Source organism: Choloepus didactylus, chromosome 10 (genome assembly GCF_015220235.1).
Source record: "Choloepus didactylus isolate mChoDid1 chromosome 10, mChoDid1.pri, whole genome shotgun sequence".
Lineage (NCBI taxonomy): Eukaryota > Metazoa > Chordata > Mammalia > Pilosa > Megalonychidae > Choloepus > Choloepus didactylus.
The window spans coordinates 87,089,153-87,117,063 of NC_051316.1; the positions used below are offsets into that span (position 1 = coordinate 87,089,153).

Genomic DNA, 27,911 nt, shown 5'->3' on the forward strand with positions numbered 1-27,911 from the left:
TGGTTATAGGAAGCATGATGTTTGCTTTCCCAATTATTGGGCTATTTTCTCAAAGATAATGACTTCCAGCAAATGAATTTTAGCTTTTCAGATTTAGTAATATTTCCATCAAACTGGATTAAACTCTGACTAATTTACAAAAGTGGATACAACTTAAAGTAGAAGAGCTGAATTTGGATGTGTAGGTAACATTTAACCCCTATCTGTTCACTGAGCAGCTACTCTGGGTAAAGAATTTTGTGGGGCAAATGGACTCTACTCTCCAGACACTTACAGACTGGTAGTGCCAATCCAATTTTGCAGCCTCTCTAAGATTGAGGACAGACATTGTATCAAGAGAAACAGAAGAAGTGGACTGTAAAAGCAGGAGATTCCTCTAGCTTAGGAGGAAGATGTGGTTTGACAAAACAGGGAAGGATCTGGTATTTCAGCAGTACCTTTAAATGCAAGGTAGAATTTGGCCATGCAAATATGATAAAGTGATAAGCAAAAGCAAAGACCAGAAGGAGGAGGAACAATGGGGAAGAGGGAGGCTGAGGTGGGGGGCACTGAGTAGTTCAATTTACCCAGGGCACTGGATGCCTGGGGGAAAGTGTATGAATCCCAGGACTGCTAATTTTTTTAGCCTAGTACCCCATGTCTGAAAGCAGCAGGTAGTTGTAAAGGGAAAAAAGCCAAGCCAAACAAAATGATGTAATAACAATACCAACAAACCTCTCTAATTCCTTCAAATATCTGTGAGGCCAAAATGTCCTTTTGAGGGCACTTTGGAACTTGGTTTGTTGTGAATTATCTCAGAAAAGGCCTGTTCTTATATGCAATGGAAAAGAGGCAATCCCCAGACACTTAGAAACCCTGGATTGAGTTTATCCATTTGAGGAAATAACACACTGGCAGCAATTGGCCTAAATTTCATATTGCAAGAAGTCAAATGAAATTATTTTGCAAGCTGCTTCTCTGTGCAGCAATGGCAAAGAAAAAGGAAAATGTGAATCGATTTCTCAGTCTTGTCTGGTAATACAAAGTGGAGGTTTGGTAGTTGTCTGGTTCATTTGTTCACTTTGGAATCTAAGAGATGATATAAGACAAAAAATGTCTATTGTCTAGATTACATGATTAGGCTCATCCACTGATTTTGTGTACTGAAACACCATAAACTGGTTGGCTTTTATTTGTTAAATGGTGTCCACACAGAATGTTTTTCATTCTTGACAATGAAGTGTTTAGCCTGATTTTCTGAACTAGCATCCTAAGTTATCTGTGTGATTGCCACATTTCCTCATAAAAAAATTTTGGGGGCTTATACCTAGCTAGTGGTCGTATCAACTAGATGGGTTCTCCATTGTAAGAGACTAATAAGGCCAAGAGCCTTAATTTAGTGGCTGTAGGTATAGACTGGGTGGTAGAGGTGGGTGTCTGAAAATTCCTTCAAGGTTGAAGGAGCTCCCCTGAGGTGGTGTACGCTCCTTTACAGTCTGCTGCCTTCCCCAGCGTCCTTTTTGATTATGCTGAGCCAAAGAAGTTGGGTGAAAGAGGGTTTAGCCCCTGACAAACGCGCGTACACACACACACACACACACACACACACACACACACACACGCATCACCCAGAGTGAATAAATGTTTTTGTCTTTTTTTTTCAGGGAAGCTGAGGATTCTCTTTCAATCACAGTTGTTCGCTGCACGTCGGTAAATGTCTAAGTCCTGTGGGTTTGTTTCTCTGCCCCACGACCCTATGTCCCCAGTGGGATATCCATCATAGAATAAGCACGGAAGGCAAAGAGCAGAGGGTGGCAGCTGCCATGGGCAGCCCTTCAGTTAGCACTGCCTGAGAGCCTGCTGTGTGCAGGTGCAGTGGAGGAGACGTGGGTCAGACCTCAAGCACACACGGTCCATCCAAGGAGACAGGTCTATGATTATGCAGAGAGGGACAATGAAAAGGCACCAGACGAGGAATTTCAAGGAAGGTTTGAGTGGGTTGACTTTGGGCAAATCATTTAGTTTCAGTTTTCACTTGTGTAAAATAGTAATGATGGTGATAACTGCCTTGCCTGTCTAATAGGATTTGGGGAGGATCAAACGAGGTATTGGGTGTGAAAGTGATTTGTCAGCTCTGAAGTCCGCTGCAAGGCAAAGTGTGGCATTGATGGTGCACAGGGAGGAAGGAAATAGCTATCCTAAACCACCATGGGCCAAGGAGCCCTTGATATATTATATAAGATAAAGTATATAATCTCACTATAAGAAGAAAGACTACCAAGAAGGAAAAGTTGACAGAAAATTCTCATGGTAAGAGGCTTTACTCAGACTTCTCGGTCTTGTCTACAAGTAGACAAAAAAATAAAAGCATAAAGAATTTTACTAATGCATTTAATGATCACATCTAATTAACTACCTAATAGGCTACCAAGAAAACTAAATAAATTTCCAAAATACGAAACTATGCAGGTCTCATTTTCTGAATATGATAAAATAGAAATTAATAAGCAAAAATTTAATTAAACCATCCAGTAATTTCAAAATAAAAATACAATCTCCTAATTAAATATGGAGTCAAACAGAAAAACAAACTACCATTTGAGACTAGAAAATAATTAAAAATTAAAACTCTACCTCTTAGAACATATTACATGCAGTTGAAGCTATACTTAAAATATAATTCATAGCCTTAAGTGTTTTTATTCTTTAATAAGGAAAAGGTCAATTGACTATTCAGTGCAAGAGGCTGGAAGAAAAAATAATAAATATAAGGTAGAATAAATAAAATTTGAATCTAAATGATGCTTTGGAAAACAGAAAAATTGTAAATTGATAAATAAACCCAAAAGTTGGTTTTTTAAGGGGGAAAAACAGTGCTAAAATAGGAAAACTTTAAGGAAAAGACATTTGTGGGGCCTAAAATACTACTGAAGGATGTAAAAAAAGAGTTTTTGAATATAAGAGGAGATACATACCATGTTACTTGATGGGAAGACTAAGTATTATTAAGATGTCATTCTTACATTAATCTATAGACTCAATGCAAATTCATACAAAATCCCTAGTAGGGATTTTGACAAAGTATATATTAAGATTAGATATATCCAAGAAATCTTCTAAAACAAAGAGTAATGAGGACGGATTTGCTGTACAAGATTTTAAAACTGATAAAGCTGTGATAATTAAAACAGTCTGATATTGATGAAATGTTGAACATATCAATAGAATCAATAGAAACACCAAGAATAGATACTCATCCAAGAGTTTGGTATATGATAAACATAGCGTCCTGAATCAATGGGAGGAAAGATAATTAATCAAGAAATCATCCTGGAACATTTCTGTAAATATTTGGAAAAAATACAGTCTCATCTCACACCATTTGGTGTTAAAGAATTAAATATAAAAAATAAACCATAAAGGTGTAGACAGATGGGCAGGTGTCTGTCTGCTTGTCGGTGTGGAAAGACTTCCTAAGTAGATAGGAACTGGGAAGAGGAACAGTAGAGCAAATTGCTATTTGATTATGTGAAAATACAGAATTTCTGTGACCCAGAAAATTCACAACACCAAAAAGCAAAGAAATTGTCGTTGTCTACTCCCATTATTTGATAAGCATTATCTTTTGTTTTTATTTCTTGGAAATAGATTAGGAAATAAAACCACCTAATTAGGATTAAGATGTTTGCCATACATATGACAGACCAAGTGTTTTATGCACAAATAAATGGAAGTTCTTCCATTCTAAACAGAGTGTGTCTATGAAATAATGTGAAATCAATGTAAAAACAGGAAAAGCTAATCAGTGTGAATGGTCATGCGGGCGTTGAGACATTCTTTTTATTTAGCTGATTATCATCCCAACAAGAACATCTTAATCTTAATTAAGTGGGTTTTTCCGTTTTCCGACCACTTCTAAGAAATGAAATGAGATTGAGGAGAGGGGAAAAGCATCATGCGTCTGCATCCTTTAAAAAATGAGAAGTGTAGGAAGAGGAAAATCATCCAGTACCACTCCTGGAAGAAGGGGAGCTGCTGCCTGGCCTCTGAAGATACCACAGAGGGAGTTGGTATTAACCCAGTTTATGGACACCACCTCCTCGGAGAAACAGTGACTATGGTCTAATCCACTTCTGGGCCACTCACCAGAAAGGTCCTGCAGTGCTTTACAAACATTGCAAAATGATCATATATGGCTTGCTTCCACAAGGAGGTTCCTCTTTAACACAGTGGATTCTTAGAGTCCTGAAAAGACTTGAGATTGATTAGGCATTATAAAATCCAAGATTGGAATATTAATTACTGATTCTCTGGGACATAAAATTTTATAGGAAAAAGTAAGTTTGGTTTAATGGTGAAGATCTGTATTATTTACATAAATCATTTATAATATATTATTTATAATAATATTAATAGTTAATATTTAGTGTCTTGTTTAATTTTCACCAAAAAAAATTGTGAAGGCAGATACGTTCATTATCCCCCTTTTACAGATGAGGACACTGTGGCCTTGCATGCCGAGGGTATCAAATGCAGAAAGTAGTGCAGCTGCATTGTTTTCCAGGAGTTGGGCCCCAGAACCCACACTTATTAGCATTATGCTAGTCTATCTCCTTAAGCCCTGCTGTCTGCCATAAAAGAACGTTGGGTAACCCAGAGTAGGGCTATTGCAAAAGATATAGAAATGTTCTTCAATTTGTCCCTTTCGATGCCCTTTTAAGCGTTTAGTCTTAGTTCAGCAAAAACATCCGCAAAGACTGTTATTAACAGCTTGTCTTTGAATCTCCAGTGCACTAATTTAGAACTCAGAAAGAGCTTGGAAGTCCTAGAATAATGGGTAGCTAATATCCCTTCAACTGTTTCTTTTGAATAAACTTACATATTTGGTTATGATATGTTTTAATACCAAGGTACACAGGTAGCAGAGCTGACATTCAGGTGTAACAGTGTAGGAGCCTCAGTGGGGCCTGTGGGTTGGGCTTTTCCATGACAGCGAGCTTGGTCGTTCTCAAAGCATCAGTTTCGTTGTCAGGTGGTTCTAAACGTAAGAGAGACCCTTCTTCCTTCTGACTTCCACTGACTAGTCCTAGTTCAGAACAAGTCTCCCTGTATGTAAAAGCTCTTCAGATATTTGGAAGTGTGGTCTTCTCCTCTCCAGGCCAAGCAACTGTCCCATCACCTCTTCCTCATAAGATGTGTTTTTCTGAGTTCTCACTTCCCTGATAGCTTTATAGATAGATTCCAGTTTCTTGGTGACCCTCCCAAATGATGGCATTTGGAAATGAACACAGGTTCCACCTGTGGTCAACCAGTGTGGAGTGCAGGGGCATGGGAGGGCACACTTCTGACATGCACCAAGAATGCTAATGAAGCCAGGATTGGGTTAACATTTTAATAGGCCCAATCACACTCTCACCTTGGGTTGAACTTGTGATTGACCAAAAACTGGGCTGGTTTTCAAATGAGTAGCTCTCAAGCCAGGCCTCCCCAGTCCCATGCTGGGCAATTGATTTTTTGATAATCAGTGCCATACTTCATGTTAATTTGTGTTCTGGCATGCCAAGATTTTACAGTCACAGACTGAAAGGCATGTGTGGATAGTTATCACCTGTAGTCTTTCACCCTTCCTGTCAGGGAACAACCTTTTCCCAAGTCTCCCCAACTTCCTTGCTCCTCCACCCCCACTCCAGGTCTCCTCCAGTGCCCAGCCAGTTGATTTTCTCTCGCATCATACAGCTCCTTTCCTCGCTACATATTTCCTCTGTTCTGCCCCTGGTTTCTCATTCCTTGAGTCTTTTGGGTAATGAGGGTTGTACTTATTCCTTTGACTCCCCACTTTACTCTGTTCCCTTTAGCTTTTGACAGCCCTGTCTCCCTGTACCCTCTTTAGGTTTGTTCTTGATGATTTGCTGGCCTTAGCCATAGCTGTCCCTAGTCCTGAAGTTTTGATGCATACCACTTTTAGATTCCCAGTTCCTTGCCCTTTTTTCCCAAATTTCTGCCATCTGAGATCTGATAGCACCTTGCAGCTCTGTGTCATTGATAGGTTTGGTAAGTTCGCTTTCTGACTTCACACAAGACAATGTTAAAGATCACTGATGAGGATTGAGGCAAAGGGAGCCTGAGTTGCTTAACTAGAAATCATGACTGTTTTGAGTATAGGTCAAGTAGTTTTGAATCCATCTAATGCCTCTGCATCTGGCCTTCTCCACAGGGGTATTATAAGAGACCTTATGAAATGCTTTGCAAGAATGAAGGAATACTACTATATCCTCAGGACCCTGGCCTACCAATCTGGAATCCCATCTTCAAAAGAAAAATGAACTTGGTTGGCTCTGACTTGTTCTTGGTAAATCCGTTATTGGTTGTTAGTGATCACTGTCTTCTTGTCTAAAAGCTCTCTGACCATCTCTTGCCTGGGATTTTGCCAAGAATTAATGACAAGCTTACCAATATGTGTTTTCATGACACCTCTGTATTCATTTACTGGGAAACTTGATACTTCACCATCTTTAGCCTCCTAATATTTCTTCCATTCTCTGTTTTGTGAATGATGCCAACTGTCACGTAAAATAGGTCCACCGGCTCCCTAGACTCACCTGGTATAAGAGTCTTGAACTCATGCAAAGAAATCTGATAGTCTCATCACTGATTTTGGGTTGTAATTTCCCTTTCCCTTATTCCTTCTACTCCTCTGGTTGGAAGACCATTCTGCTTAAAGAAGAAAGCAAAATAAAGGTTGAGTAATTTCTCCAGTTGAGGAATTGCCACTCAGGTATACTTCTTTTCTGTGAATATTGCTGTCCCCCCCTCTTCTTCTGCTAAATGTTTTGTTTTGCTTTTTTATTTTAAGAAACTATATATTTGAGTTATTGAATCATAGCCATGAGTACTGTCCCATCAAGGTTCTATCTACCTATAAGATCACATTTATCTTCTTGTATTAAAATTTCAAGGTCACTTGTTCATTTTGTGTACTTTGTGGTATTGGTCTGTCAACATCTGGGTCTATAAGTGTTGTTTCCAGAGTTTCCCTAAATGCTGCTATGTATCTCTTCCCTTGACTACACAGAACATGGCCCAGAGCTCCATCTCAGGACTCTTACACATGTAAACATTCTAGAGGCTAGCCTCAATGACTGTCCAGATCAAGAGAATTTAGGATGACAGGCTTTGAAATACTGTATCAGAATTTCCTGCAGGAACATCACATCCTGTTGACATAGATCAGGCAAGATGCTTTTCATCAGGTGTCACAATTTGGCTCAATACAGTCTAGGCCAAGGGCTTCATCACATACTCATACCAGCCTGTGATGACTCTTTTCACGTCTGGAGAAAGAGGATACCACCTAGATGATGAGAAGAGCAAGGAGGAGCCAAGGATAAATCACAGGGATCAGAGCTTTGTGGAGGCCTGGAGATGTCCTGATATAACTCCCACATTGTATATATGGGAAGATTGGAGCCCGGAGAGGGGCAACGACTTGGCCTCAAACAGGGTTATTTTGTGTTTTACACACGCATGCACACAAACACACACACACAAACACACACACCTGGTTTGTTTCCATAAGAATTTGAGTTTGAGGTAGTTCTTACAATCTGTTGAGTAGAAAACCTGGGGTTGGAATTTAGGTCTTCTCTTTTACAGGCCAGTTCTTTTTGTTTTAATCATACCACAACCGTTTTGCCACCATATTGAAATTTTAACTGTTCCCAGACACTTAAGAATTTCGTCTGGCTGGGATCCCTAGATTTTATGAAAAGAGATCTTTAATGGATGTTGTCCTCTTCTGTGGGTTTTAATTGAATTGGCAATGACTGTCAGAGTTTTTGTTTTGTTTTGTTTTGTTTTGTTTTTTAAGAAATGAGAAGACATGCATGGCTTTTATGAAAGAACAGTTCTGACATGTGTCATGTTTATTGTTTTGCAGGGAGTCCCCAAGTCATCCTTCCTGACTGAGGAGAAGAGAGCCAGGCTGAAGACCAACCCTGTAAAGGTGCACTTTGCTGAGGAAGTGCTTGTCAGTGGACACAACCAGGTCTGTCACTAGTAAGGGGATTGAAATTCCTTTTCATGAAGCTGGGGAGATGCCTCCTGGCACATAATCCCCTGAGACTCTGGAGTCCTGCAGCGTGGGAAAAGATGCAGAGGGAATGCAGTGCCATTTGCTAGAGGCTTTGTGCACCCTCTTGATAAGATGCCTACAGAAAATGGAGAGAGAGTCAGTGGGGGTTTCTGGGCTAGGAGTGGTGGCTAAAGAGAGAGGCCATGGGTGTGAGTCTCTCTTTCTCGGTGACTCCATTTTCCTGCATAGATTCCAATTGGTAATTTCTCATTTTGAATCTTCAAACTTAGCATTCAGGCTGTGATTTCTCTCTGAAGGTGATGTATTGATAGTAGGAAAGGTGGTGGTGATTGGTTTTTGGTTGGTTGGTTGTTTTTAAGAGCCCATCATCTATTGAACCTCTTTTATGTGTACTTCAAATTTTTGTGTACAGAATCCTTAGTTATCACAATAGCCCTGTAAGACAAGTATTTTAACTAATGAAGATGCAGAGGCTGAGAGACGTTAGGTCACATAGCAAGGGAAGCACACATAGGTTTGTGTGACTTCAGTTTGTTTTCCACTAGACATGCTGTCTGGTCCTTTTTGATATGAAGAGACCCAGGGCTGGAAGTTTGTAAGACAAATTGTAAAGGAAAAAAATTGGCTAGATGTTTTTAGTATGGATTGTTTGATAAAAGGCTCATTTATTAATAATTTACACCTTTTTTTCCCCTGATGATGTATAGTTATTGACATTCTGAATTCAGCCATCAATATGAGATTTTGAAACTTTCAGATCAAATTTGTCCTTATTCGGTCTTCTCGGCATAGAGACCAGTGAATGGGGAGGTCATGGCCATTTTGACAAAGGACCCAGGTGATTTGGTTCACATGTGCAGAGTCCTTGTTCCGTACCTGTCCTGCTACTTAAACAGACCACACCTTCAGTTAGCTCTGAGAGTGACAGGTGGATTTGTCTGGGATGGAGCCAGTGAGAGGCCTGATGCCCTAGTCAGAAAAGACCTGCCATTCAGACATTTGGGTCTCTGTGTATACATGTTTGTGAAGACAGATTGCACCTCTTTGGCAAAATAAGTACATTCAACATGTGTTTTCAGAAGTATTGTAAAATGATCAGAAATAGTAGGGGCTAGAATAGCTAAAAAGAAGAGTTTCAGAGTTTTGGTGGGGTGGGGGAGTTTAGAGAAACAGTATTCTAAGAAGGTGTCTCTAAGGAGACTTGCCGGTCAGGACACTCATCTCTGCAGGCTGAGTGTGTTCTGTGCCCTCTGGGGCACAAGGAAGTTCATTAAACCTTCTGCAACTGAGCAGAGACAGCAAAACCAGTGAGAGTTAATCATTGTAACCTACCTACTCATCTTTTCAAGAGTTTTGAAGATGATACAAATGGTTGTTAAACTTTCCTCCTTGAAACATATTAAGACCATCTTGGGGATACACAGTCATCCTAGAAGATTCTGAAATAATAAACCAACATTGAAATGTGTTTAATCTTGCTAACAGTTAAAGACATGCAAAGGAGAATATTAAGAAGTGCCACTTTATACTCATTAAATGAGCACAAATAAAGGAAAAGAAAATGGATGCCCTGATGCTGAGAAAGTAGTTAAATTCATGCATTAACTGGTAGCTTTGTAAATCAGTTTAATGTTTTTAGGCAGATTAAAAAACAAAATGTAATCAAGGCCAAAAAATGTGGCCCAGGGATCACATTTCTATTAATTTGGTCTATAAAGTAATTTAAATGCAAAATTTCATATTTTTTAAAGATATTTTAGTTCTGGTATTTGAAATTTAGAAAAAAGGAAAAAACCCTAAATATTTCGGGTAGAGGAATGGTTAAATCAATTCTGATATCTTAGCTCAATAGAATATTATAAAGCCATTAAAATTCTAAGCAATAAGTCCATATAAAAAAAGTGTCTGTGAAGTATGTGTTGGGTCAAAAATGAACATATAGTACATATTCTATGATTGCAGCTCTCTAAAAACTGGTGGTGGTTATGTGACATTGTTATGGATGTATTTTTTGTAAACTTTTGAAATCACAATAAAGTACCAAGGGAAAATATTTCCACCTTGAGACATTCAAAGATTAAGATTTCTAAACACCTGAAGCCAGAGAAGTAAGATGTTTGAAATTCTCCATTCCTGATTGAGTGAAATAGCTCTGGGATATGAACATATTCCTTTTCCCTCCTTAAAGATACTATAGTTTTTAAAAAGTTAGCAAATGGATGGTGATAAGTGTGAGTGTTGTTTAGAAGACACAAGAATCCTTACAGTTAGAAGATGAAAGATCCTCACCTGAAAAGGGTGTCAGTTCTTTTGAATAAGAATTATAAGCTTCCTTGCTAATGTGGGCTTTATTCCCAGATATTTGCAGAGACAAGTGCTGGGGGCAGGTCTAGCTCCAGTCTTGGGGACTCTAGAACCTTTCACTGGTTCTGGAGGACACCAGCTCCAAGAGTCCTCTTTACCTGCAGTTAAACATCCAGAGCTCCCCTTTTCTGAAAGCAAACCCTGGGGAGATTCTCCAAACCCAAAGGGAATTGCCAATTGCCTTGCTCCACCCCAGGAATTCTGGCTGGCATGGGTCACCAAGCATGGACCAGTCCTGTACCTCCTTCCCAAAGATCCCTGCAGGAGTGTCAGAGTTCCTTAGAAGATCTTGCAAGTCCAGGGGTAAAGTTTAGAGTGAGCAGAGGTGGGGAGCATCCTTCTGCCCTTTGATGATATGTCCCTATAGGGAATGCAGCAGTAAAATAGGGGGATTCTGAGGGAGCTTTCCACCCCACCATTCATTCCACCCTACCCCACAAAGTAGGGTCTGAGAATCCTAGAAAGGCCCGTTTTGGACAGCATGCATGCTGCTTGTCTGTCTTGATAATTGCATCCTACAAGGGTGCCAACCAGCAGTGAAATGCCAGCTGATGCCTGAGAGACACTGTACAGATTCATGCAGTGATGTCAGTATGCTAGCAGTTCTTGTGGGTATTCCTTGATAAAGTGTGCCTATCTGGGTGGCACAATGCTTATCAGTTGGAGAAATCCCCAAATGCTAAGAATCAACCCATGACATGGTGAGGTGGTTAGGGAGGATCCTGCTCTCCATACCCGGCAGGGCCGAGGATTTGTCATACCCAGCATAGGGAGGGCTGCTTTCAACACTGCTCTTGTATTTTCCAGGGTAATTCTCTACTGTGCATGCCTAACGTGCTCAAGCTGTACTTGGAGAATGGACAGACCAAAGCTTTCAAGTTTGAGGCAAACACAACTGTGAAGGTATTTATTAAGAACATACTTGCATCTCTTTCCCAGTGAGAATTTGCTGACCTTATGACCACTGGATGTCTTGCCCAGCAGCTTTCCTGGTAGTCTCACAACCACCATGATTTGAGCACACGCAATAAGCCAGACACTGTGTGATCTCCTTTAGTTGCAAAACTACCTAGCAAGATGGTATAGATATAACCATCTTGAAATGGAGGAAATCAGGGCTCAGAGCAGTGAAGTGATTTGTCCAAGGTCATATTGCAACTAGTCTCATAAGTTTTCACTCTAACTGCTAGGCTTCTCTGCCTCTTGTGTATAACCCCATCTGCTACCCATGAGACTGGACAGCTAGAAATCCAAGCCAGGTGTCAGGGCAGCTCCAAGCCTTTGCATACCCTGTTCTGTGTTGATATCAGTTTAACTTAGAGTGACCAAGAGCCTCTAAACTGAGATGTGTTGATGGAGATCCAGAACTAGGTTAAGGTGGGCTCTGTCCTTGAGAAGCTCCCAGTCCAGTTAAAGGTGGACATTCAGGGAGCTTCCAGTAGTTCAGGGCAGAATGTGTAGGACCATGGAGGGAGGGATAAGGAAGTGCTCTGTGTTCAAGGGAAAGAGGACTCACTGTTCCATTCCATCAGGGCATCAGAGAGACTTTGTAAAGAAGTTGGCTTCTGAGCTGTGGCTTGAAGGCAGGTGGGGACAGGGCAGGGCACTTGAGGGGGACACAGCAGTTGGAGGGCGGGGAGAGCATCACATGAACTAAGGCCCAGAGTCAAGAAAATGGGACATTGTTCAGGAAACAGCAAACCATCCAACAGGGCTGGAGCACAGGCTGTTTTCTTGGGGGTGGGGTGGGAGATGATACAGTCTGACTGTGGAGGACCTTGAATGCCAGGCTGGGGAGTTTGGATTTTACCCATAGACAAAAAGGATGGCACTAATAGTTTTTGAACAAGGGAGTAAATAGTGTAAAGAGTGAGGCTCCAGCGAAGAAGCAAACAATTAAAAGAGTCATTCAAACCTTAAAAATCACGTTAAACATTGAACCCAGTTCTCTCCTAGTGCTGAGGGGAGGGCAAGTTTTGGGGGGCCAGTGTCGTGATTGGTAACAGACAGTGGCCAGGACACACATGCACACACATATACACATACTCATGCACATGTGCCCACCCGTGCGTACACCTAGTATTACTCTCTGGCACCTTCCTTTGACAACTCCTAGAGCTGGTCCCAAAAGCCCTGTCTCATTTTTACCTTCACAAGAACATGACTTTGGAGAAGCTGGAGAAAGCTTCTTTGAATCTGGGAAACCCCAAGCCCAGAGGACTAAGGGGAGGAAGGAATGGATTTTCTTGAGTGTTTATTACATACTAGGCACTCTCTTGGGTACTTCCTTGTATATTATCTCCGCTAATGTCCTCAATAATCTTGTGAAATGACTACTGTTATCCCCATTTTGCAGATGAGGAAACAGGCCCAAGAGGTCAAAATCTTGCCAAGGTCAGCTAGCTCATAACTGACATTCAACTTGATCTGTTTCTGAATTCTGCACTGGAACTTGCTGTTCCGCCATGCTGCATAAAAGAGAAGTTTTGCAAATTAGATGAAGGTTCTGCTTCAGTCATCTTTGATCAAAGAAGATTGGAATGGAAGTGATGATTTATTTAAAGTGTGTCCCCATTTGGTAGCCCAAAGACTTTGAGGTGATTACAGTAAAAGCATATATCCCAGGGTAATTTAACCAAGATGATAGAGTTGGGGAAATGAGCAAGGATTTGGCTGATGTAATACTGGTCAATCTTACTTATCTGTAGTTACCAAAGTTTTTTGAAGCAAAGCTTTTAGCTCTTTTAGCAAATCCTTATGGGTAAAGAAAGGAAATATCACTGTCAGTTCATCAGCGACTTCTCCCTTCCCTTACCAAAGGATGCAAATTTATTGTATTGGAAAACTTCTTTCCCTAAATCAAGGGATTTATAATATGTTATTCAACTCAATGAACATTCACTGATGCTTTTTATATACCAGGCATTGGACTGAGCTGGGCTGCCGGTGATATGGAAATAAATGAATGACCCAGGGATATGCCCTTAGGGAGCCTGGAGTCTTGGGGTGGGGCTGGGGTAAAGAATTAAGACCTGGGAAATTCACCATGAAACAAGGTATAGGGTATGCTGGACCATGAAGGTAGGAAAGAAATGGTGTGGTTCAGGCTCAGGGGAAGGAGGGCTTCCAGCTGGGTAGCATAGCAAGGCCTCCTGGGAGTGGTGGCCTATGAGGCGGCTTTTGACAGGAATGGGCCAAGGGTGGTGTGTGAAGGTGGCATCCCAGTTATGGGTAATGGCACCAAGAAAGATCCAGAGGTGGGAAAGTTTCGCAAGTGAATGGGACTTGTGAGCAGGGTGTACTGCAAGAAGCAGCAAAAGATAAGGTGGGAAATGTTGGTTGACATTTGAATGAGAGCCTTGACTATTAAGCTGAGGAGTGTGGATTTTGTCCAGTGGGCCATGGAGAGCCACTGAATGTTCTTGAGCAGGGGAGAGCATGACCAGAACAAACCTTAGACAAGTTCCTTTGGATCAGTGGTCAGCCAACTTTTTCTGTAAGAGGCCAGATAGTAGATACCTTTAGGCTTTGTGGGCCATAGGGTCTCCGTCACAGTTACTCCACACTGCACTGTAGTGAATGGGCATGGATGCGTTCTAGTGAAATTTCATTTACAAAAACAGGTGGTGGGCTGGATTGGGTGGGCCTCTGCTCTAGGTACAAGGAGGAGGACAGATGGGGTGGCAAGGAGATCCATAGAACACCGCTCTACAAAGCCAGGAGAAATGTGTGCACTCAAGCCAAGGCAGAGATGGAAGAATGGAGAGGAGGGGGACAGGGTCAAGAAGCCCACCTTGACCAGCACAATGCTTGGTACTCAGAAGCCGTTGACTTAATGTTGCCAGTTGCTTCAGGAATTAGTCACTGGTTGGTTACCGAGGATGATGGGGCAGGAGAAGGGATTCAGAATTGGGAGTTGTGAGGAGCAGGTAGCATCTATTAGTTCGAGTCTAACTAAATTTGAGATTCTGAAAGAATATCTATGCTGAGTCTGTAATGAGGACTCACACATTTACTGAAAGTTTGTTGAGCATCTACTAAGTGCCAAGCAGAAGAAAGGCAAGGTTTGTATTCTCAGGGAGTTTATCATCTAATGGGATGAAAGTTAATTAACAAGAAAACAAATGTTAACAAGTAGCATGTATTGAACACTTAAATCTGCCAGGTACTATTGTAAGTGATTTGTATGGAAAAATTCATTTAATGTACACAACAACCCTGTGCTATAGGTGTTTATATTACAGCCATTTTACAGATGCAAACACTGAGGCATAGAGAAAGTAAGCAATTTATCCAGGGACCCTCAGTTAGTAACTTGTACTCTAGATCTAGAACCCATTCTCTTAACTTTACTATACTCTCTCCTACTAAAGAACATAGCCATTATTGAAGAAAATAATAAAGGAAATAAACATGACCTTTGGACAGAGATTAACAGACACAAGTTAGATACAATGGCCAGAGAAGGCCCCTCTGAAGAAGATATTTGAGCTACAACTTGCAGAAAGAGAAGGAAGCAGTCTAGTGAAGAGTAATGGGAACAGTGTGCCAGGCAGGGGAACAGTATGTGTGAGTGCCCTGAGGCAGCAAAAACTTGTGATGACAGAGAGCCACCATAGTGAGGGGAGAGTAACATGGGGATTATAATGCCTCTGCACAGTGTAGGCATTAATTATCTCATTCCATGCTGCCAGCCACTTAAGAAGTAGGCAGAACTATCCTCCATTTCTCAGAGGAAGAAATTGAGGTTCAGAAATGTCAGGTCATCTCCCCACACTCACACAGTGGGTAAATAGTGGGATTCGGTCTAGTTAGCAGTTGAAGATGCAGATGGGAACTCCAGAGGATGAACCGGGAGATGTTGAAGAGGGAGGCAGAAACCCCTACTGGATGGCCTCAACCTTCCAAGTAAAGCAAGAGAGGGTAGCCTTATAGGTGGCAGTGGGGCCCTGAGGAGAGGAGAGCAGTGGGGGTGGGGCTGGGAGGGGTAACAGGAAGTCCCACATGTGGTCTGACAAGCAGGAGCTGAATTGGCAGTGGACCCAGTTAGCAGAGACTTTTCTCTCCCCAGCTGCACTGAGCAGCAGAGAGGAGGTCAGGGGAGCCTTCCCTGCTTGGTGCTTGCCCCAAGGGCCTGCCTGATTCTCAGGAGTGTGTGGGGTGACCCTGTGCCTCTGTACCTGGTAGGACATCATCCTCACGGTAAAGGAGAAGCTGTCCATCCGAAGCATCGAGTACTTTGCGCTAGCCCTGGAAGAGCAGTACAGCATCTCACGGCTGCACCTGCTGCACGAGGAGGAACTCATCCAGCAGGTAGGGGGACATCAGCCTGATCTTGGGAGGCATGGACTGGGAAAGGCTGCACGTTCCCTTCAGGGACAGGATGCAGCACAGTTGCTGAAGGTACAATGTGGCACAGTTCTCACTCTCCAGAAGGCATAGAGTATGCTCAGTCTGGGGATAACAGGTTAAAAATCAGGCCTGATTTTCATCTTCTGTGAGGTAGGCAGGGCATAGATTTAAGGCCCCCATTTTACAGGTGGGGAGACAGAGGCTTAGAGAGGTAAGTTGACTTACTCCAGGTAACATAGCTGGTAAAGCTCTAATCTTTTGCTTCCAGTTCTGATGATTTTCCCTTGTGCCTGATGCCTTTGTGATGTTAGGGGGGCATTTGGTTCTGGTTCTAAGCCCTTTTGTGAGATTTACCCATCTGAGCCCTTCCCTGATGGCAGCACAGAGCAAACAGAGCTGGTCATCTGTTCTGCATAGTCATACAGCCATTCAGTTATTTGTTGGACTAACTTTTCAAAGCCAGACACAGTCCATTCCACAAATCCCTGTTAAGTGTCATCTATTACTGCAAGGATGAGTAGGATTTTAACAGGTGGGAAAGGGGGAGAGGTTTTAAAACAGGGGAGCAGTATGAGCAAGGCAAAACCTCATGGCAGCCCCTCTGGCATCCCCCATTGTGGATGAATTCTTACCCCAGTCACTCACCTTCTAATACTATTGCTTGTTCACTTAAAAAACAAAAAAAATCACTTCTATTCTGTTTGAATTGGAGAAGAAAATCAAATTAAATTTCTAGGATAGTTTAAGTGAAAATAAAAGTAAGGTGTAGAGTGGTATACATACTATGCAATTATTTGTGGGAAAGAAAAATATATACATACATAGGAAGTACATGTAGAATAGACTGTCTCTGGATGGGCACAGTGGGCGTTTCCTCTGGAAAGGGGACTGGGCAGATGGGGATGGAGGGAAATTTTGCCCTTTTGAAACTTTTACATTTTATACTCATTGAAAAGGAAGTCAAATTAAGAGCAAAGGTCTGTAGCTGCCTTTAAACCTTTGCTTCCCAAAGATCTTGCGGAGCGTGAACACTGAAATTTTTGGGGTCTCTCAGTTTCTTTTCTTGCTTGTTTTTAAGCTGTTTTGTGGAATAGCTGCAGAGGACAAAGGCAGATAGATTGGTAGCATCTCCCTTGCCCGTTGCAGGTGGTGGAAAGAGAGGAGTCACAGGACTACCGCTGTCTCTTCAGAGTATGTTTTGTTCCCAAGGACCCCCTGGACCTCCTGAAAGAAGACCCTGTGGCCTTTGAATACCTCTATCTGCAGGTGACTGGGTCTGGGCTTCCTAGAATAACAGAGGATGTTCTCAAAGATGACACATCAGGTTGTTTGGAACATGAGCCCAGGGCAATTAGGCCACTCCTTGGTAGGAATTGTCTTTATCCAAAGGAGAATGGTCTTGCTTATCCCTCGGGACTATCTTTTCTATCACTGAGTTGCTCTGTTAGAAGATTTTCAATATAATAATGATATTTGGGCTTGGTCCTCAATATAGATGGTAAATTTTCTAGTACAGTTTTTATGATCTTTAGAATTATATTTTATCACTAAAATGGGCTTGAAGGACTTCAAAGACTCATTTTAGAGATGATGAAACAGTCTTGGAAAGATCACATGATTTACCTGGGTCACCCTCTTAGTGGCAGAGCCAAAAACTGGTTCCTTGACCCCTATCCTGGTGCTTCTTATATCCTACTACCTTAGGGGACATTTATTATGTTGTTTTTATTCTGATAAAAGAGAATTATCTGGGAGGCATTACCATTATACAGAAGAGAAAACTGAGACAAGGTGGATTGACTTGCCCAAAGTCTTACAGAAATAGTGGCAGCACACAACAGTAGCAACAACAGCGACAATACTTTATAAATGTCTAATGCTGTTTGTCTTATACCTGCTTTCTTATGCATTATCTAATTTAAATTGCACAGCAACCATGTTAGGTAGATTTTACTATCCTCATTAAGAAAGGGAAGACACTGATGCTCAGAGAGTCTTAATAACTTAATTGAGGTCACACAGCCAAGGACTGGCAGAGCCAGACCTCAAAGCTGAGCTCTGGGGTCCGGCCACCTTTCAATGGGAGAACTGGGAACACAAAATGTCTGTTCCTGTTTCCCCAATTATGCTGACATAATTCTTCTAGAGCTGCAGTGACGTGCTCCAGGAGCGCTTTGCTGTGGAAATGAAATGCAACTCTGCACTACGACTCGCAGCCCTGCACATCCAAGAGCGGATCTACGCATGTGCCCAGCCACAGAAGATCTCTTTGAAGTACATAGAGTGAGTGGCAGGGGACTTCGGTGTCCATCAACAGCAGCTGCATTGCAGTTATCGACTTTGCTGGCTCTTGGCCAGAATAGCCACATTCCATGGAAAGTCAATATTCACTCACCCATGCATCTGTCCATGTCTTTCCATCCATTTCCCTCTCCATCTTCTCCCACTAGGGTTGGCTCCCCCAGATATCAGAACCTGGCTGCCTGCTCTGGGGTGGAAGCCAACTCCAGATGGAATGACACAGGATCCCCCTTGAAAATTCCTACTTCCTCAGAAGATGTTGTGGGAAATTGTTTGACAACTTCAGTGTTAGTTCTTCTAAGGATGTGAATACCTTGAAAATTCATTTTTCCTTGGGGTGTGAACTAATTCCCTTTGTACCACCCCCAGTGGGGCAGTTTCAGATCCCAAGAATCCAACACCTCCTGATTCTTAGCTTAGGATTTTACTTTGCTGTGGGCAGTATCACCCATATTTGCCCATCCCTCCCCTAATCTTTGCTCTGTCCTTTCTGGGCATCAAAATCACATAGGGAATCATATTTTAAAAATAAAACAGATCCTTGGCATATCCCTGATGTACTGGGTCAAATCTCTAGGTAGTGGGACCTGAAAATCTATATTTTTAACAAGTTTATGGGGGACTCCAGGGCTCCTAGGCTGGCACCATTCTGAAACCTGGCCTTGGGGATCCACTGGTGCTGTCTGTCATCTCCAAGGCTTATTACAATCGTGTAGTAACAACAACAACAAAAACTCAGAACTCCCGTTGTAATAGGTTATCACACCACACTGAGAGTAGCGAGCTCCCAGAATGGTCGGTGGAGTTTTGTTCCTGAAGGGCTGTGACTGATTTTTGAGGAGTGTATGTGTAAGTGTGTGTGTGAATATATACAGGTATATAGATATACATATATTTCTTCTGTTGGAAAAAGAGGCTCATAATTGTAGTCTTGTGGGAATACTAACTAATAAATCAAATGGAATTCTGCTCTTCATTAGAGCCAAGTGCACTGTAAAAAATGGGCCTTCTTGCCTCCAATGTCTCATGGCAGGAAAGACTGGGGAATAGAGAACTTTATATCTCCAACTTTACTCAGAAACATGAAAGGCAAAGACATCAAGAAAGCCATTAGCTTCCATATGAAGAGGAACCAGAATTTGCTGGAACCCCGACAGAAGGTAATAAAGCCATAGTCTCTGCCACCCCACCCAGCTGTCTGTTGTGAAACCTTAGGAATCACATTTTCAACATTGCCTGGGTCTTAGGCAAGTGAATAATTATAATTTCAACCATCTTTTTTTTCCCCTTTTAAGCAACTTATTTCTGCTGCCCAGCTACGTTTAAATTATCTACAGATCCTTGGGGAACTCAAGACATATGGTGGGAAAATCTTTAATGCTACTTTAATGGTATGTATTAGAAAACTGTGAAATCCTACTATTATAGGGGGCCTTAGGGGTCCTCTGAAAATCAACGTCTCTTTTAGCCTAAAATTCCTGAGGACTCTGTCATGTACTGTAATTTGTTCAGGAAACTAAATATTAAGGTATTGGCAAGTGTTTTTCAGGCCTCTTGCTTGGTACTAGCCATGATAGATTGTCGGGGAGGCAGAGCTGAATCAGACATGCTCCCCACCCTTGAAGAATCTATGGAGGAAACAAGGTACCCAGCAAGACAAAGAAGAAGGTGCTCAGAGCCATTAGAGAGGCAGAGGACTATTGTTGTGGGGTTTGAAGACAGAGGGGACCGCTGCTAGCCTAGGCTGAGTGGAGGAAGGAGAATGGATTAAAGAAAAGCTATCAGGTTGGATTTGTCCAGACTTCAGTACAGAAGAAAGGCATTCTGGGTGGAGGGTATTTTATAACTGTCTATGAGCTTTTTACTCTGGAGCTTTGGATACACGAAGGTGAAAAGGAAAATTTAGAAATCATGAAGGAAAAGCTAGAATGTTCAACTGAATGCCAGGCTGGGAACCTAATTGACAGGAGAGACAGAGGGGTTATCCTCAGAAGGGAAAGGAGAAGCAGAAAAGCTCTCTGCTCTGTTTCGTGCTCTTCTTTCTGCTTCCTTTTTGGAGCCTAGATCTAGAACCATGTGCTTCTCAGCAGTCAGTGACTGGAGGTTGGAGGTGGGGTATGTGGCTTAGGGAACTCTCCTCCACCACTCAGTCACCCTCAGATCTCTCCAGCACAAAGCCAGCCAATTTACCCACTAGAGATTCTTTGGCTAACAAAGCTCCTTTCAGAGGGTTTGATGTGCCTCTCAAGTCATTTACAATGGTGGGTGTGTTTAATCAGATTGCTGACCTAACAATTTAGAGGGAAGAAGGGAATCAAAGCTTTGAGATGAAGGAAGAGCATCAGGTGATCAGGGAAGGGAAAAATAGATGAAGTCTTTGTACAAGTGGAGAACCCAGAAGGCGGAAAAGAGACCAGATCACAGAAAGGAAGGCTTGATGGTACAAGAAAAACTTCCCAGTTTTCCAAGGGCTATTACTGCCCTCTCCCTGCTATCAATTTCCTGCTAAGGAAAGAACTGGTTATGGGAGAAGAAACCAACCACATTGAACTGGCTCAGGGTATTTCCTGGCCCCTAGAGGTTACAAATATAGATAAATACAGGCTCTGTTGTCAGGAAATTTAGTATAAAATACGAGACTTGAATACAAAGAATCACAATATGAAGGCATAAGTGCTTGTGCTATCAGCGAAATAGAGAGGAAGTGGTGTGGAAGAACACAGAGATGGAGAACTATTCTGGATTGAGGAAGAAGATGGTCAAGCACACACTTCCAGTAGACAGTAGGTTTTGATGTGAGCTTTTAAAGAAGGGTCAGGATTTCAGTGGATAATGGTGGCAGGGGAGGGATTTGAAGAGGAAAGCCCACAGCATGAAAATAGGCACATAGTTGTGTTTATGGAACCAGTAATAGTCCTATGAAAGGCTCCCATTGTGAAGGGTCTTGTGGGAAATAAATTCACACTTAATTTAGCTGGAGGTGGGGCCTGAGTTAGGCTATTTCCTAACTTGGCCATGTAGGGGCAATGATCAGGACCTGAAGTAGGGATCAAGGAATTTACAAAGAGGGATATCATTTCTTACATATGCAATGTATTTTCACTAGTTTATTAATGGAAACTAATCTCCCTTCCATCCTTCTGCAGTTACAGGATAGAGAATCCTACATTGCCCTTCTAGTTGGAGCCAAGTATGGGATTAGCCAGATTGTCAATAGCAAACTCAACATCATGTCCACTTTGGCAGAGTTTGCAAACATCAGCCGTGTAGAACTGATGGAAGAGTCTGAAAAAGTGAGCATGGTCAAAGTGTATCTTCAGGACGTCAAGGTAACACAAGGAATAGAGATTCTGAATCCAGCCTCTGGAATTTGGGGCTAAGGTATTCTGGGATAGTTTGCATGATTTTTTAATAAGAAAGTCTAATGTCCAACATTTACTTAAGAGGATGGATTGTCCATCCTATTCCATCAAGGGGAAACTTTCTTGAAGAGGGTGCATTTTCTTGGACAGGTCCTGAAAGGTTTCTTTGTTTAAACCTAGCTGGACCATGTGCTTTCCTCATGGAGAAGTTCCTGTTGGGTTCAGAAATTTAGTTGGGTGCACCAGAGGATTTTATCATGTGCATGGGACCAAAATGGCTGCCCAAGAGTTTATTTTGAGTATGTAATTAAAATGAGCAAATGATGCAGGGTACCTCATGAGTCCCTCTGGAAGATCTTACATGTATCTTGACTGCCTTTAATTTAATCCCAACATGCTCAAAAACATGCTTTATTCTTATCATCCTCTACCTCATCCTGTACTTGCTCTTGCTTGTTTTCCTTTTCTAGATCAGGTCTTGTGAAAGGGTCCACTGTCTGAACAGCACGGTGGGATGGGTGGTTGGGTTGGAGGCTGAGGGTAGAAGATGGAAGACAGGTGGGAGACATTGCAGACAGTGGGTGGGAGGAACCCACTGTGCATGCGTGTGTGTGTGTGCATGCCCGACTGCTCATTGCAAGCCTTGTAGGTAAGAATGTGGGAGACCAAGAGGCCTTCTGTGGACTATGCCTGGGTTTGTTTAGAATCTATCATTGGCCCCACGTGGCCTTGTTGTCACTCTTCAGACTGCATCTCAGAACTCTCTTTACCTTCAAAGGTTCTGACTTTGCTGCTGGAATCCAACAGTGCAAAAGACCTGGCTTGCCTAATTGCTGGTTATTACAGGCTGTTTGTTGACCCAGTGACCTCTATTTTGCTCTGGCCTGGAAACAAACAGCAGGTGCACCGGGTGTCTGCTGAAGAAGGTGAGATGCTGAAGAAATGGAACACTGCCACGGTGGTCCATTTTAAGCTACTAACATGATGTCATTGAAGCTGAACATGGAGCTGGAAAGAGATGTGCAATAGCACATCATTATATAGCATTTCCTCCATATGGATAAAAAGACTTAAATAATCTGATAGCATAGATAGTAGTAAAATGTAGTAAAACAATTAGGAAGTGATGAGTTTTAGGTATTTATTACCTTTGTTTTTATTATGATTTATTGACTTGTAAGTTTATATAATTTATTTTCTAATAATGGCTATGTTTAACAACAAGCTAAAAGAAATTCCTGAAAATTTATCAACCGAATCTTGTGAGCAGATATGGGCTTTGGCTACACCACTGAAATCGTCCCTCATTCCCATTACCTAGTTTCTAACACTCTGAATAGGTAGAGAATATTAAAAACTGTAATTCCTACAATTACAAGTTTTTTTGGAAAGATAATGAGATCCTAAATTTACTTTTTATAGGATTGGGCCAAAGATATATTCAGAGGAATATTTACTTAATTATTAAATAAGAAAGAGAAAAATAAGTGAACTAAGCATGTAAGTCAAGAAATAGAAATTAATAAAGCAACATAAGGAAAATAGGAGAAATTATTTTTAAAGTTTAGGGCAGAAATCAGTAAATTAGAGAAACAAGAAATTCATTACTTTCAATATATGAAAAGTTTGAATAAATATTTGACAAGTCTAATGAAGAAAAACAGAAAGAAAACCAAATAAGCAACATAGGGATGAAAGAGGAAATAGGCACAGGCATAGTTTTCCTGGACTTTAAGAGTCTTTCTCTGGCACAAATCCATGAATATGAACTGCAGCTTCCTGAGGGAAGGCTGTGTCTGTCTGATCCTGCCCCTAGTTCCTCTCATGGCACCCGGCTCACAGTAAGTACATGATCAAAAAATAGTTGTTGAATGACATGATCAAATTTTAAATAATTTTAAGAGATACCATAGACAACTCCATGGTGATGAATTTAAAAATCTGGGTAAAATTGATGCTTTACTAGGGAAAAAAACCTAATTTGAGGAAGAATATCTGAACAGACCAGTAACCACTGAAGAAAATTAAAATGTTGTCAAGAGTCATCTCTAAAAGAGACCTTAGGTCCTGAAGATTTTATAGACGAGTTCTTTTAGCCCTTCAAAGATTTGACGCTATTTAAACTGTCTGAAAACACTGAGAGAAATTCAAAGCTTCCCAGCTCATTTTGTGTAGAGAGCATGACCTGAAACTTAAGCCTAACAGCACACACACAAAAATCAAAACATATTCTTGTCCTGCTTATAAAGATGCAGAGAAAATACTAAGTAAATACTTGCAAATTGAATAATGGAGTATAGAAAAAGAATAATACATAAAATAAAGATAATTGTATCTGTATATTTGTTATTATTTTATAGTTTTATTGCATTATGACCTCTACAATTTCTAACTTTTCATATTTATGAAGATCATCTTTATGGCTTAATATACAATCCATTTTATTAAATGTTTCATGAATGAAAGTATAGGCTCTATATCTAGGGTATAAAGTTCCAAATTCAGCTATAAAAGCCACTTTATTAATTAAATTGTTCAGATCTCCTAAATCTTTGCTTTTTTGTTTGTTTGTTTGTTTTTAGTTTTTGCCTACTCGATACCAGGAATCCAAAAATATATTAATATTAGAGAATTTACTCATAGAATCCATTTTGTTAATAGGACGACTAGAAAAAAGCATATGATCATTCTTGTAGATACCAAAATCGTATTTGATAAAATTCGGAACTTATTTCTGATTTCAAAACATTTTTAACCATAAAAGAAGAATATTTCTTAATATCAAACTTGTGTATGTATGTGAAACAAGCAGCCACCATCACACTTATGTGGAATAATAAAGATAATTTAAATTAAAATTTGAAATAAGGTAAGCTTTCCTACTATCACACAAGTGTTTAACATTATTTTGAAGTTCTAGCCTATGCAATAAGACACAAGAAAGAAATAGTAATAAATAATAGAAAAGAAGGTATAAAATTGTTGCTATTTACAGTAATGGGATTTTTTAATGTAGAAAAGTGAAGAAAATCAATGGGAAAACTAGTAGTACTAAAAAGGAATAACAAATACAAATGAAATAGATGTTCAAAAATAAACAGTTTCCATATATACTATAAAAAATGTTAGAAAACACAGTGAGGAAAAATTTCATTTACAGTTATATCCAAGAATTATATCAAAAATGGGAAAATGAAATGAGCAAGACCTATATTAGCAAATTTTACCAAAGGATCTAAAAGCAGATTTTAACAAATGGAAAAACAACATATTCCTGGTTGGGAATAGTCAATATTTTAACATTGTTATGTAAATATTAATTTATAAAACTTTCTATTCTAACCAACATCCTAATGGGAAGTTTATTTTCTTGTTATTATTGTTATTTTCATTTGAGAAAATGACTTCTCTGGAATAATAAATGGATAGGAATAGAAAAGAAATTTTCTTAAAAGAAAAATAATGAAAAAGTCTTAACAATAATTAAAATAAAATTGTATTGGCATAGGAATGGACAGATCAATGAATCAGAATAGAAAATCTAAAAACAGACCTGAATGTGTATATACATTTTATTTTTCTAACATGTTTTGAACACTACATCCCAGGCTCTGAGCCAAGTGCTTTAGGTGTGTTTTCTCTTACAAGTATCAAAATGCTCTTAAGAAGTAGGTGCTATTTTCCCCATTTGCAGATGAGGAACCTGAGGTGTAGGGTAAGTGACTTACCTAAAGTCACACTTCCCTTTGATCTTACAAGGCTATAATGCTGAGTCTGTCTTCACATACATTTTGGTGGAGGCATTTTGTTTCCTAGTCAGCTGGCCAAACAGGAAGTTGTGGTCATGGGTGCAATGTCTTGCTCTTGGAGGGTCCCCTGCAGGCAGGAGCAGCCATCAGAGAGTTTAAGCAGAGTGTGATATGATCAGAGAGAAGTTTTAGAAAGACTTGTGGGGGAGAAGAGATTGAAGACCCGACTCAATGCCTGCCTGCCCCACACAGATCCTTCCCTGTACCAATAGCTGGAATGGTTTTCACTGTCCTAAAAGCCCTGCAGCACCAGTGGATCCCCAAGACTGGGCATCAGAATGGTGCCAGGCTAGCAGCCTCACAACCCCCCACAAACTTGCTAAAATACAGATTCTCAGGCCCCACTCCCTAGAGATTTGTCTTAGTTCATCGGGGATAAGGCCAAGGATCTGCCTGCATGATACTATCCACAGCAAAGTAAAATCCAATTATGTACTCCCTGTGTTTCTATAAGCAGATAAATCTTCTTGAAGGAGGCAATCTTGTCTCCTTGGGGTACTTCATACTGATGTGGGAAAGGTGGTCCTGGGTCACAGGGGAAAACATGGAATTTGGAGTCCCTTTGTCAGTCAGCAGAGCATGGCCCTGGGCCAGTTACCCTTCTAGACCTCAGTTTTCTCATCTGGAAAATGAGGGTGATAATCTCTACCCTGTCCCTCAAGGCCTGGTGTGTTATCTAATAAGATGATGGATCTCGAGGTAAGAGATTCTGTTCTGTTACCATCTTTTCTGTTCTGTTTCCATCTTTTCTTCATTTAGAAATTTGAGGTCAGGATGTGTTCCCAGGGACCAGGGAGAAGGCTTTGCCACCCTGGCCTGCAGGCTTCCCGTGGACCTGTACTTGGGCACACATGCAGTGGGAATGCGGATTCCGCCGTGCTACAGCTTCCTGCAGAACCAGGCCTCTGGGGATCAGGCAGGTGGGGCAGGAGGATGCACATGCCAATCCTGGAATGCTGTTTCCTAACCCTCAATGTCCTCTGTGTTGTAGGCTATGAGTCCAGCGCCTGCAGTGACTCCGAGGAGTCCTCGGTAGCAGACTGTGTGCTGGAGCCTCTCTCCAACAAATGCCTGGTAAAGCTGGGCCTCTGCAGACCCATCCTAAAAGAGGAGCAGCCTCTGGGGGACAGCCCCATGCTGGAGGTGGACAGGAGAGGCCCGAGCATCTGCAGGGCCAGCAGCACAACCGACAGTGCTGAGTCAGAGGCGTCGGACTCAGCCAACACTGAGAGTCGAGGCTGCAGGACCAGTGGCTCCAGCGAGTCCATGGACGCCCTGGAAGAGGATGACTTGGATGCCTGCTCCTCCAGCAGGTCTGGCTTCTTCCACTTTGGCTCATCAGACTTCCCGGAGAGTCTTGATTCCGACAACCAAGAGGAGAGAAGCAGGATTGAAACCAGTGGCTTCCTCTGTCTCCTGGACCTGGCCCAGAGAGCCAACCCGCAGGGCCAGAAGACAGAGTTTTCTGAGAGTCCCGCTCCTGAGCCATTCAGCTGGGGCCCAGAACTGAGCATGGTGCGACTGGACCCCAGGTTGTATGAGGGCAACCGAACCAACTACTATAGCCTGTGCTCCAGTGTCTCCCCTGCCAGCCTCCTGAGTGACAGCTCGGAGAGCACGGCTTCCCGGCAGGGAGGGCCCCTGCCCACTCAGGAGGAACAGGGCTGGACCGATGCCCAGCCCAGCTCCACACTGGAAGCCCCAGCCCCGCATCTGCTCCTGGCCTTTGAGGATGGCAGCTCTGACGAGGAATACTATGATGCAGCTGATAAGCTCACACCCCCAGACACCCTCTCAGGTGAGCCCTTCCCAGCAGATGCAACAGGCAGCTCCTTAGTACCCACCAGGGCAGACTGCAAGCTCAAGGGGAAAACACATGAGTAATGAAGGGTTCCTGTCCTCTACTGAGGAGGCAGACATGGACTCAGTGGGCCAAATGACAAGCACCATGGCTTCAAGGAAGGTTCAGAGAGCTATGGGCAGAGGTGAGAGGGCCATTCAACACAGAATCAGGGAGGGCTTCCCAGCAGTGATGGCAAATGGGCTGGGCCTTCTGGGATGGACAGAACTTACACAGAAAGAAAAGAGTTTGACGGGAGTACCCAGGAAAGAGAAGTTGCTTTGTCACTGTTGACCCTGAAGCTACATTAAAGGAGGCCTTGAAGCAAGAGGATCCTAACTGACAGGTGTCAGTGGCCTGACAAGGCCTTCTGGGGTTCAAGGAACTCTGACATCAGAGGGCAGGGGATCTGATGGCTGTTTTTCCTTCATGTTCCTCACCCTTCCTCCACAAAGCATGTGGAGCATATTTCCACAAGAATAACTTCCCAAGCAGACCTAAATCCTTACAGGCTGTTTACACACACACACACACACACACACACACACACACACACACACACCCCTCATAAGAAAAAAAATGGAAAGTATCACAGACATTGAGGGTGCCCCACTGGAGCTTTGAAAGTTGCAGCCCTTTTATTTCTATTTCAGTCTTTTGTTGTTCCTCTCTGGTCCTCTACTCACTGCCCTCCAGGGGTCTCCCATTGCTCTGGGGAGAAAGGCAGCTCCATAGCAGGCCCTGTGAGGCTCTTTGGGGCCCTCCGTGACCTGACCTGTCTCTTTCCTTCCTTCTGAGCCCTCTCTCTGCAT

The 27,911-nt window shown here is 41.9% G+C and overlaps 1 protein-coding gene across 1 annotated transcript in view; it reads left to right on the forward strand.

The window, feature by feature from the left end:
* The window catches only part of FRMPD1 (FERM and PDZ domain containing 1), a 146,381-nt gene that overhangs the window by 114,187 nt on the left and 4,283 nt on the right, over positions 1 to 27,911 (forward strand). The window contains exons 5-16 of the mRNA XM_037797314.1: positions 1,644 to 1,689; positions 6,194 to 6,328; positions 7,916 to 8,023; positions 11,243 to 11,338; positions 15,623 to 15,748; positions 16,934 to 17,053; positions 17,934 to 18,070; positions 19,122 to 19,248; positions 19,384 to 19,479; positions 21,235 to 21,417; positions 22,229 to 22,376; positions 26,251 to 27,057. Of these exons, the coding sequence (XP_037653242.1) occupies positions 1,644 to 1,689; positions 6,194 to 6,328; positions 7,916 to 8,023; positions 11,243 to 11,338; positions 15,623 to 15,748; positions 16,934 to 17,053; positions 17,934 to 18,070; positions 19,122 to 19,248; positions 19,384 to 19,479; positions 21,235 to 21,417; positions 22,229 to 22,376; positions 26,251 to 27,057 (2,129 nt within the window). The remainder of the gene's footprint in view (positions 1 to 1,643; positions 1,690 to 6,193; positions 6,329 to 7,915; positions 8,024 to 11,242; positions 11,339 to 15,622; positions 15,749 to 16,933; positions 17,054 to 17,933; positions 18,071 to 19,121; positions 19,249 to 19,383; positions 19,480 to 21,234; positions 21,418 to 22,228; positions 22,377 to 26,250; positions 27,058 to 27,911) is intronic.